General features: G+C 42.0%; 2 protein-coding genes across 2 annotated transcripts; both read left to right on the top strand.

Moving 5' to 3' along the window:
* The first annotated feature begins 3,478 nt into the window (after positions 1 to 3,478).
* On the top strand, positions 3,479 to 11,692 carry LOC116613162. The gene is given in 8 exon segments (XM_048728898.1): positions 3,479 to 4,211; positions 4,387 to 4,457; positions 4,559 to 4,617; positions 4,819 to 4,907; positions 6,455 to 6,734; positions 8,260 to 8,338; positions 8,416 to 8,470; positions 11,540 to 11,692. Coding segments are annotated over 7 exon segments (816 nt in total). The 5' UTR covers positions 3,479 to 4,004; the 3' UTR covers positions 8,447 to 8,470; positions 11,540 to 11,692.
* LOC125568078 lies at positions 8,481 to 11,097 on the top strand. Its single transcript, XM_048729449.1, has 2 exons — positions 8,481 to 10,288; positions 10,394 to 11,097. Exons 1-2 carry the CDS (start codon positions 9,579 to 9,581, stop codon positions 10,872 to 10,874), a joined length of 1,191 nt encoding a protein of 396 aa, XP_048585406.1. The 5' UTR covers positions 8,481 to 9,578; the 3' UTR covers positions 10,875 to 11,097.
* Positions 11,693 to 12,513: the final 821 nt, after the last annotated feature.

Below are 12,513 nucleotides of genomic sequence, written 5' to 3'. Positions count from 1 at the left end.
GATGTCTACATTTAAGAACGCACCACACTAACAAAACAATATTTTTCTGCTACCTCAGCCTTAAAATTTGGTAAAATCTCAGAGACGCTCTAAAACAAGAAAGTGTATGTCTACTCAATAGTGACAGATATGTGCAGATTTTAGGTCGAATTGTTTACTTGCTGTTTTAATCACCAAATTTTCAGGAAGCATAGCTGTTATCATGGTAATAAATATGTGATGTAGAGCCATTCTTGATTTCGAGTGAAAACCAGGTCTTTTTGGTATCATAAAATGGCGGTCATTTTGACCGGAAGTGAAAGTTCTATTTTTAGTTCAATCACGATATACATAATATGATCTAGCGATTCATCTTTATTGTTTTGTTTTAAAGCCGTAAACGATTTGAGTAAAAAAACGGATTTTTTTGTAATTTTGACCGGAGGAGCAGGTGCATGCAAATGTAAGGAATGAGAATATTCATCGCTAAAATCAGATTGAATCAGATTGAAATGCATCTACATTGTTTTGAAGCGGCTGAAAAAGAATTCAGACGATAGATGAAAAATTGATTAATTGGAATGTGAATAAATTTTTGAAGTATCCTAGGGATATTTCTTTGTCTTTGGAGGCTTAAAATAAAATAACCTGAATGGCGAAGTTTTCCTAAGCTGGGGTGCTTACCGATAACTTTGTAACGTTTAAATTGGTGATGCCGTCGCCCCCAGATTAATGGTGCTTTTTATCATCACAGCATAGGTATAATCGATTCAATTCAATTCAACTAAGCTAAAGCGTGCCCGAAAATGGAAAACGGAAAACAGCGATAAGTTAAAGGCAACCGGGTTAGATAACACGACGTTCTCAGACACAAAAGACACGCCTTCACCATGCGTAATGTGGAGTGAGCTAAATAGATAGGTAATCGGCGCTGGGTCTAAATGATCAGAAGCCTTTTGCTAAACTAGGGGCTGATGACGATGCTATCGCTTTCGAGGCTCGATATCTTGTCAAACATTGCTTGGCAGGATGGTGGCGTATTCTACGCGGCAGGCTGTCCCGGAAGACAAGAGCAACTTGAGGGATGGCTTTCGGGGAACAGAGGAGGATCTGGGATCTGTAACTCTGGAGATATATCGGCAGAATGACTTGACTTGAGTCTGCCCTGAAGAAGTCTTATTAAAGACGAAAATTTGGCAGAGTCGAATTCCAGTTTTTGGTGAATTGTATTCATTCTTCTGGTTTACGAACACGACTATTTGGGCTTTTCGTATTTATTGGCAGAATGTATACGATATATTTAGAGCAGCTCGTTGTTCTGATGTCTGCGAAGGTATGATGTCGCGCTTGAGCATTTATAACAACGACCGTGATGTCTATTTGTCATCCTACTAGGACTTTAATGAGGTCTTGCAAATGACCTACAAGAAATAGAAAGACGACGAAGGTATACAATCAAGTTACCTTTCTGGGTGGAAAATTCAAAACAAAAATATCAAACAAAGAAAATCAGAAAAGACTGCTCACGTCAATAAAATATTTAAATGAAACGAAACCTTTTCTGAAAGCAAATAATTCTGGCTTTTCTCGTAAGCACTGAATAACTATACTAGATTATCAAACTATATCATATTATCAAACATGTTAAATATATCGGTGCGCCGAAAGTGAACAAAACAAAAGACACTCAAAACTTGTTTGTTTAATTACCTGTACATATGTATATATCTGTACAGGTAATTAAACAAACAAGTTACATGTCAAATTTTCAGTTGAGCCTCGGGTATTGCTAGTTGCACGTATGTAATCTGCTACTTTCCCGAAACTCCACATTATTCGGCACACAGGTACTAGACATCCTCATCTTCAGCACGGATGTCCTATTCATTTTGTCAGATATTGAAGGAAAACTAGGGTTTTTCGACGCCAAGGTTCATGACAATTAGGGCACGCTATTGCACGCCGGTCTAATACACTGCGCGCCTTGCCATGTGATGCCGCCCAATGAATCACTTCAAAGAGCTCTTTTGATGAGTACTTTACGGGTGGAAAGACCACAAAAATAAGTCGAAATGTAATATGAATTACCTTTACCTTGCTTGCTTTCGATCTCAGCTCAATTGAAGTTCACGACATTTGCGAAGCCCAGATAGAGAAATAAAATAGAAAAATAAGCTCAATTGGCCAAAGGGGTTGGGGGTTGGGGTGGGGTTAGTAAGTCCCAAGTATCTTGTTACTTAGTTTCATTAAATATAAGGAATGATTTTTTTTCTTCTTCAAGACTACAGTTATATTACGAGTCGGGGATGCACTCTTTCTTGAAGAAGAACCACTTATATAACAATCTTCAGCTTACGATCTACTACTCATCTTATAAAACATTTTCAAAACAGGCAGAGGCTCAGATAGCAGTACGTGAAAATCGTGGATGCGCTCTAAAACACAGAATAAAATTACCTTCATAATAATATACATGAAAAAATTTCTCGATTCTGATTGGCTGAGAGCGGTGAAATTTTCGTGTAGCACCAGGGCAAAGGTTTTAATACCAGTTTAGTAGCAACCTTAAATATCATTTTTATTCATATTTATGTTATTTTTTAATACCTCATTCAGGTATCATATAATAATATCCAAGTCGATATAATATGTCATGATAGAACGGTAGGAGTATATTATAAAGATACTGGGAAGGCACGATTATAATTAAATATCCCAAGCAAATGTAATATGTTGCAAGAATCATAATAGGACGGTAGGAGTATATTATGAAGTAATATCCCAAAAAAATATAATAGGTCAGGGCTGTACCAGTTCTCTAAATATTGAAAGGGGGCGATACAGAAACATTTAGAAAATATTAGGGAGAGAGCCGATCCCCTTCCACGCACCCCCCGCCACCGCCCTGTAGGTTGGTAGAATCATTACTAAGTAAATGGAATATATGTGCTGTTAGGATTATCACTAAGTCGAGGTAATATTGCAAGAATGTACTAGGACGGTTACAATAATGCTCTAAATCTTTACAGACGTTATTTAATACACTCTTTTTTTTATAATAACATTTTTATAAGAACGTCCAGCCTGAAATTTCACCAAATAATGAAAATGTCAAGGCTCAGATAGCAGAAAATTTTTGCCTTTTTAGTCTGAAGCGTTCTTAAATGCAGAATTAAGGTTTGTTCATAATAACAACATGGATCATTTCTGTAATTCTTGCCTTATAATTTATTGGGTATTATATTTTCATATACACTAAAATTCAAGAAAATCGTTAAGAACTACAGCCTTAAATTGCTCCAAACGTAAGAACGGCTCAGCCTTAAGTAAAAAATTAGACGTTCCTAAAAAAAAGGCTTCCAATGCAAGTAGTCTAGGTGATGAATGCGGCCTTTCTGTATTTTCTTTTTGTTGGTAAACAGTGGGTATCAAGCTTTTAAGGCCAATTCAAATAAAGAAATGTATTTATAACTCTTTGTTATAACGTGTAAAAATAAGCCGATAAAGGCGAGACAGCAATATATAATAACTTTTTTTTTGGGGCTTGCATTGTGACGAAAGTCGGAGCAAGCGAAGGTTGGTTGGTTGGTTCCTGCTTTTTTATTGGAAAATTTGAAATTCATATTTTTTTTCTCCTTCAACTTTATGGCACAATTGCGCAATGGCGGTAAATAAGTGTTTGAGAATGGGGGCTGGCTTTGTTGTACCGAAAACAGCCAAAAGATAGACTTGATAAAATTAAGGCTTTTTCGGAGTCATGTCATGGCCAAGTGTTAATGTGTACCATCTTACGCGGTCAATATCGGATATCATGCCAAAGAATTTAACCTAAAATCTTAGTTTTTCCGACATTTCTCATTTTAGGTTATAATGCCTAGAAATCCATCAACGCAATCTATTGTTCCTTCATGATTGTTTCTCTAACTTAGTTTACTTTAATCTAAATAACTTTTGTTCCTTTGTAAAAAAAAAAGCCAATTCAACTTTAAATCCAAAACTTTTGCGTTTCCTTTGTCGTATTTTTAATGTTTAAAAGTATTCCTAAGGGACCTGATGTTGTGGTATTTAAATTTTCTTGGGTTCGTTGTACCCTCATTTCTCGGCTTCTAGTATCGCTGGTTGGTTTGCGCTGTTTATTCTCTGCACGAGCCGCTAGGTCGAGTTCAGAGGTAATCTATCCTGAAAGGCTTCACGCGCGTCGTGATAGAAGAGACCTCTCCACGGCTACTGAGGTAGGTACCGGTGATCCATTCTGAATTAGCTATACTATCATATACATGTTACGTACAAAATATGAAAGTGATCCCTTCTGAATCAGCTATTATATACAAGTTCATATTAGCCTGTTAGCGTACGAAACAAAATACAACATCGTTGTACCGATGATCCTTTTTGCGGTCGACATAGAACGGACACGAAGCAATCTCCTTCCTCAGGGCATTTAAAAAAGACATGATTCTGGACACCAAGAGGAACAAGTAAGTTAAAAGAAAACATATTTTTTTTGCACAAACCTGTAAACCTTTACTTGTGTTTGTACCCAACTAACGAAGCTTTATAAGCCTTTTTTAAAAAATAGTGGTGAACTTGTGAGCGCGAAGGCTAACCTAAATCTCTCGTTTATTTTGGCATATTTTGGTTTGAAAAAGGTATTGAGTGCCAAATTTCCCTCGACCCCCCCCCAAACACCCAGTCTAATAATAATAGGAATAATTAGTAAATTTTTATATTTTCTCTTAAGTATCCAAAGCGCTTATTCTCAGATCTCCAGTGTTTGCTTTAATTTCCATTCCCCCTTTCGCTGCGAGTCACAATTTTTCGTTTGATTTTCGTTCCCAGGTCTCCCGGATCATTGTCGTTACCAGGGCACCATTCGAGGTGTAACCGACTCGATGGCGGTTTTTGACACTTGCAGTGGTCTCAAGTAAGTAATGTCGTACATTATAATTATAAGTCTCACCAATATCACCCCCTTTCATCATAAAGGCGCGATATCGAACTTTTCTGGCTCTTTAATATTTATACGATATTTATCACTCATCTAAAATCGGAACTTTAGAAGCACACTAACATACACACATTGGCACCAGTCGGGCCAAGACGGGACGCTAGCACACTCGGTGGCACAATCGCTAGCACAGTTCGGCAACCATGGACAGCTGTTGGATCGTCCTTATTAGGACTCGTCATCATGGCATAGCCGGTTTGCCTCAGTTAAACTTCATCGGCAAAAAAACTGCAGGGCGATTTCGACTCGAACGAAGTGTTTTAAACCACAGCTTAGATCCATGTGGGATCTAGAGATGCGACCGGGCTAGCGTGATGCCAATTGTGCGGATCACGCATGCGACCTTGGCTAGTCTAAAACTCCGTCGGATAGCCAAACTATCCGACTGGTGCCAATGTGTGTATGCTAGTGTGCTTTTAAAGTCCACATTTATCTAAAATCGGATATAAATCAGATATTTCTTCACAGGGTTTTAGTATCAGATATTAAGTCGATATTATAACAAAGCTCACAAATCTAATTTCTGATATTTTCAGATCTTATACCCTTAGAACTGCCATGTTGAACCTAGATTATCATGACTTGATAATATCACAAGATTTACACATAGAAAGTCCATCTAATTACTGATATATATCAGATACTATAACTTTAGAACTGCTGTGTTGAACCTTGATTATTGTATCTCACGACTTGATAATATCAGATTAAAGCCGCATTGTCACAGTTTACTTCCGGTCGATTGCGTAACAATATCCGATGATTTTTAACGCGGTGTAATGAGGTCTTGCTCGTCGTCGATAGCGTTGTTGTAAGTAAATCAATCAATTATCTAAGCATCTCACCTTCAGTCATAGAATTGCCTTACATGTCTGATAGCTTTTTGATAAATTTCTCTTTTAGTACCAGAAGTACAATTACATTAAAATAAAAACGTAGGAAGAAACCACCGGGCAGCCTCTATCTGCTGGTGTGCGTCGGACCTTGTGGTCTGCGTCGACAGTTGATTAATTAATAAAACCTTTAAAAGAAAAAGTCGACAACAACGCAGATTTATGTTTTTTAGAACGATATTTCGGCAGGCCAATACCTGCCTTCTTCAGGTTATTAAAATAACTACAGACAAAGTCATCGCTTTATGCAACGCCGTGGACGCGGTAAGAGCAGGTTTTCCTGGCGCAATCAGAATCGAGCCAATCAGTTCTTACACCCGTAAAACCACTACAGACAAGATCATAGCATTGCACTTCATTGTGATATTGGGATTTAAACTCTCAGCAACTTCGTATTAAAGAGTGTCACAAGGGCGTGGCTGACCTTAGGGGGGGGGGGGGGGATAGAGCACTTGCCCCACAAGTATAATCGTCACAAACAACAGAATAATAGTATAAATACTAAACGTGCCGCCATTTATGCTGCAATTGCTCATATCAGATAACAGTGTTGTCTGCTGCTGTCGCTTAATAGGTGTTTGTCATTTGTACACGTAAAATTTCAATTTGTTTTTTTTGCATACTTGTGGTCTTCCAGATATACCAGCGCATCAATATCCGCATAGTCATGAAGCACATTGAGATATGGACCGACGGCCGCGACCGATGGGAGCGACAGTCAGATGCTGGGCAGGAGCTCGGCAAGTTCAGGGAATACCTGGAGAAACACGTCAGTCCCTATATCCCCCATGACAACGCTCACTTTCTCAGATCAGCTTATTTAGCAATCTCCATGACAACGCTCACTTTCTCAGGTCAGCTTATTTAGCAATCTCCATGACAACGCTCACTTTCTCAGATCAGCTTATTTAGCAATCTCCATGACAACGCTCACTTTCTCAGATCAGCTTACTTAGCAATCTCCATGACAACGCTCACTTTCTCAGGTCAGCTTATTTAGCAATCTCCATGACAACGCTCACTTTCTCAGGTCAGCTTATTTAGCAATCTCCATGACAACGCTCACTTTCTCAGATCAGCTTATTTAGCAATCTCCATGACAACGCTCACTTTCTCAGGTCAGCTTATTTAGCAATCTCCATGACAACGCTCACTTTCTCAGGTCAGCTTATTAAGCAATCTCCATGACAACGCTCACTCTCTCAGATCAGCTTATTTAGCAATCTCCATGACAACGCTCACTCTCTCAGGTCAGCTTATTAAGCAATCTCCATGACAACGCTCACTCTCTCAGGTCAGCTTATTTAGCAATCTCCATGACAAGGCTCACTTTCTCAAGTCAGCTCATGTAGCAATCTCCAAGACAACGCTTATTCCCTCAGGTTTTCCCATCAGGTCGGCTAGCCATTTGTTGGCAACGACCACTTCATCAGACTAGTTTATTAAGTTGTTCCAGGCCTTGCTCACCAGCCCAAGGCATATGTCCATGGCGTATCCAGAGTGTGCTGAGGTCATTACGAGAGTGTACCGAGGTCATTACGAGGGTGTGCCGAGGTCATTAAGAGGGTTTGCAGGGGTAATTAAGAGAGTGTGCCGAGGTCATTACGAGGGTGTGCCGAGGTCATTAAGAGGGTTTGCAGGGGTAATTAAGAGAGTGTGCCGAGGTCATTAAGAGGGTTTGCAGGGGTAATTAAGAGAGTGTGCCGAGGTCATTAAGAGGGTTTGCAGGGGTAATTAAGAGAGTGTGCCGAGGTCATTAAGAGGGTTTGCAGGGGTAATTAAGAGAGTGTGCCGAGGTCATTAAGAGGGTTTGCAGGGGTAATTAAGAGAGTGTGCCGAGGTCATTAAGAGAGTGTGCCGAGGTCATTACAAGATTGTGCCGAGGTCATTACGAGGGTGTGCCGAGGTCATTTCGAGGGTGTGCCGAGGTCGTTAAGACGGTGTGAGGAGGTCGTTAAGACGGTGTGCCGAGGTCGTTAAGACAGTGTGCCGAGGTCGTTACGGTGTGCCGAGGTCGTTAAGACAGTGTGCCGAGGTCATTACGAGAGTGTGCCGAGATAAGGGCGCGAATAACGCCTCAACCTCAGAAATTAATTTTTTTGACCCAGTCTGACCCAGACATTCTTTATATTATTAGTCATAAAGGCTGGTTGAACGGAGTGGTTGGCATGGCTTGCGGAAATGGGATGTGCGGGCCGAGATCAGCAGCAATTAATAGGACAAGTGTCTCGAAGTTATTTTATAATTTTTAGAATCCATCGGACATCTTGTCCAGATCTTGGTTATTAAAAATAGCTATTACGCACTTTTTCACACCTTTACGATACAGCAATAAAATATATTCAGAAAATAATTGCTAACATTTCTTTATTTTTTTAGTGGTTGACAAACGTAAACGGTCCTTATGTAGCGATGGCTCACGAAATGGGACACAATTTCGGATTTCCTCACGACAAAGGTACAATGTTCTATGACACAAAACCTACACAGCAATACACATGTTTATTTACACAAAGACTTACTTTTTTTTCGTAGTCTCGGAAACCTGCAAATGTCTCACCCCTAGGGGATGTATTGTGGGAGGAGACAAGTAAGTAAATATCACATCTTGATCACCTATACAATTTTATATCAAATGCCCAGTCATGTGCACATCACGTGTGCATTAACTGCACATCACGTGTACGTCACCTTCTTCATCTCGTGGTACATTCATATATCACTTCGGCTCGGCCGCCCATAAAATGCATAATGGAAGGAGATAAGTAAATGATTACTTAGATCGAACCCGCATTACATGCAGCGCAGCAAATCTGTATCACTGGGCTGTACAGTGGATATGCGCATCGCATATTCTTGGCACACCATAAAGGCTTATCATACATACGCTATGCTCACTTCACTTGATTTCAAGTTAACACCAGTGTCTATCACTGCACCTTGCGCCTGTGGGTGCATTATGGAGGGTGCTAAGTTGATATGTTGCCATAGAGACAGAGTTAGTATTGTCAGGCCCTATGACAGTAGATAGTGAATGTGTAGAGAATGTACAGATAGTACAGGCTAATTTGTTAGTCCAAGACCGGTCAGCAGAGCAATCAGAGAGTTTGGAGAGTGAGATAGCGAGACTGTGGGATTTAGAGACCCTAGGTATTAGAGAGACACAGGGAGTACAGGAAGAATTTCTGGATAACATTTGTTTCAATGGAGAGAGGTATTCGGTTAAGTTACCGTGGAAGGTCAACCACAGATCGTTACCTACTAATTACGAAAACAGCCTAGGACGCCTTCATGGCACAATGAGAAAGCTTAGGCAAGAGCCAGAAGTGCCAGACCAGTACGAGGCAGTAATCAAGGGTCAGTTAGAGTCGGGAGTGATAGAGCCGGTTCATGCGTTAGAAGATGGTAACAAGATCCATTACTTACCACATAGAGCGGTAGTGCGTAGGAATGTTGCTACTAGTACACCGGTAAGAGTGATCTATGATGCGTCGGCGAAGACAGGTAAAAAAGGCGTGTCGCTCAACGACTGTTTACACGTTGGACCGTCTCTCAACCCCCTCCTATTTAATGTGTTGCTGAGATTCCGTCTCCACAGGGTAGCCCTCATAGCAGATATCTAGAAGGCTTTCTTGAATATCGAAGTCGACCCTGGAGACCGAGATTGTTTACGATTCTTATTCCCAGAGGACCCGAGAATGGAGGATTCCGTAATCAAGGTATACCGGTTTTGTAGAGTGGTGTTTGGTCTGAACGCCTCGCCATTTTTATTGAATGGAACCTTGAGGCACCACCTCGTGAAGTTTAAAGAGATAGATCCTGAGTTTGTAGAGATGTTAGTCAACAGTTTTTATGTAGATGACTTGGTGACAGGGAGTAACACCCCGGAAGAGGCGTATGAGTTATACGTGAAGTCCAAGTCTAACCTCAAGAGTAGTGCACTGTGGTGGAATGGCCCACACTGGCTGACTGGTCCCGAACAGGGATGGCCAGCATTACATATAGAGAGAACGCCAGCTGGGGCGGAAGAGGAGAAGGGCACTGTAAGTATGGTAGTCAACACCAGAGTACCGAAGAGTGACATATCTAGTGTAATCAACCCTAACAATTTCAGTAATTGTAGCAAGTTGTTCAAGGTAACAGCGTATGTTCGGAGATTCGTGCACAATGTTAGGGCAGAGAAAGTAGAAGACAGGATGACAGGCAGGTTATCTAGAGAGGAGATGACGAATGCAGAGCTAGAGTGGATAAAATCAGCGCAAGTAGACTTGACGCAACAAGCGACGTTTAATCAGCTGACCAAGCAGCTAGATTTAGTAGAAGGCATACTTAGGTGCAGAGGGAGACTGGGTAATTCCGAGCTTGCGACAGACGCTAGAATGCCCATAATATTACCGAGAGATCACAGGCTGACAGAGCTGGTTATACTAGAATGCCCATAATATTACCGAGAGATCACAGGCTGACAGAGCTGGTTATACTAGACTGCCATAATATTACCTAGAGATCACAGGCTGACAGAGCTGGTTATACTAGACTGCCATAGTAAGTTACACCACAGTGGTGTTAGCGGCACCTTAGCGCAGTTGCGGACAAGGTTCTGGGTTCCGAAAGGTAGACAAGTTGTGAAAAAGATAGTGCATAGGTGTGTCACGTGTAAGAAGCTAGAAGGCAGGGCATACGCAACGCCTCCCGTGGCGGATTTACCAGGCTTTAGAGTCACGCAGGCAGAGCCATTCTCCAAAGTAGGAGTAGACTTTACAGGTCCTCTCTATTACAAGAGTAGTACATGTATGATGCAGAAGGCGCATGTTGCACTTTTCTCGTGTTGCGTGACACGGGCATTATATCTCGATTTAGTGGTAGATTTAGAGGCTTGTACTTTCAGGAGATGCCTTAGAAGGTTTGCAGCCAGGAAGGGAGCTCCAACGCTGATAGTGTCAGACAATGCGAAAGATGGCGGTAGTAGAGAAGTTGATCAAGGGCAGAGATGACGTAGTGAGAGGAGCGCAAGTTAGACTTGTCAAGAAGGGCAAGCCATCTCGCCTGGACAGACCAGTCAAGAGACTCTACCCCATAGAAGTTAGGTGCGCGGACTCGACAGTGAATGCGCGGACAGTGAGTGCGCGGACAGGAGCGTGCATACCAGAGCCAGGTCCACTCGAGCCGCAGCATTTCACGCGCAAAATAGAATCGCGATCGGGGCTTTGCTTGACTCCTAAGACTCAAGGGGGGGGGGGGGGGGGGGGGGGAGTGTGTTCCGGAAGTTCCGTTTCTGTGTACCGGAAGTTGTTAAAATTATTAGTTTATGATCACCAATTATGCAATATGTAATTAGTAATAGGATCGGGTATCATTGTACCAGGCACGGGGTGAACTCGTGAGGGATTGTAAGACAGATTGTGGAGAGATAGAGAGCTGATTCGAATAAAGGGAGAAGAAAGTCGGAGATCGTTAATTCAGAGTGTCGTTTGGTTCGAAACATTACCAACAGCACTCATACATCGCTGTTATGAGCGCTTTACAATACAAAACTGGGCCACCCCTCTGTCTACGCCCCTGATATACCATTTTAAAAAGGTGCGTTTTCAGCTGAGATTTAAAACAATCGACATTTGAACAAGAAAGAATTTAAAAGGACAGTCTTGTTATTTTGCAGAGCGTAGAGATGGCGCCAGGCTTCTCAAGTCGACAATAAAGGGACACAGTTATGTACGCATGGATTTAGATGGTGCATGCGTGGACTTAGATAATAGTGGAATACGCGATGTGTAGAAAGGGAAAATAAACAATAAAGACAGTTAAAAATGCATCCAGGTTGAATGACGGTTATACAAATAGTTTGGGTTGTGTGGTGTGAAGAGTGATGGTCCATTGGTGTGTGGTAAGAAGGGTTATAGCCCATTTGTGTGTGGTGTGAAGAATGATGGCCCATTTGGTGTTTGGTGTGAAGAGTAATAGCCCATTGGTGTGCAGTAGCGGATCTAGGGGAAGGGTTTAAGGGGTTTAACACCCCTTTGGGCTACCAGATAGCCATGTGTAACAAAAAAATACCCCCATCCCCTTTGTCACTGAACCAAACCCCCCCTTTAGCGAAAAGCAAGATCCGTCCCTGGTGTGTGGTGTGAAGAGTGATGACACCCTGGTGTGTAGGGTGATGACACCCTGGTGTGTGGTGTGTAGGGTGACGACACCCTGTTGTGTGGTGTGAAGAGTGATGACACCCTGGTGTGTGGTGTGAAGAGTGATGACACCCTGGTGTGTGGTGTGTAGGGTGATGACACCCTGGTGTGTGGTGTGAAGAGTGATGACACCCTGGTGTGTAGGGTGATGACACCCTGGTGTGTGGTGTGTAGGGTGACGACACCCTGTTGTGTGGTGTGAAGAGTGATGACACCCTGGTGTGTGGTGTGAAGAGTGATGACACCCTGGTGTGTGGTGTGTAGGGTGATGACACCCTGGTGTGTGGTGTGAAGAGTGATGACACCCTGGTGTGTGGTGTGAAGAGTGATGACACCCTGGTGTGTGGTGTGAAGAGTGATGACACCCTGGTGTGTGGTGTGAAGAGTGATGACACTGGTGTGTGGTGTGAAGAGTGATGACACCCTGGTGTGTAGGGTGATGACACCCTGG

The sequence above is a fragment of the Nematostella vectensis genome, chromosome 6, assembly GCF_932526225.1.
Source record: "Nematostella vectensis chromosome 6, jaNemVect1.1, whole genome shotgun sequence".
Lineage (NCBI taxonomy): Eukaryota > Metazoa > Cnidaria > Anthozoa > Actiniaria > Edwardsiidae > Nematostella > Nematostella vectensis.
The sequence above is the reverse complement of the archived record's forward strand: the minus strand, read 5'-3'. Positions and strand labels throughout refer to the sequence as shown.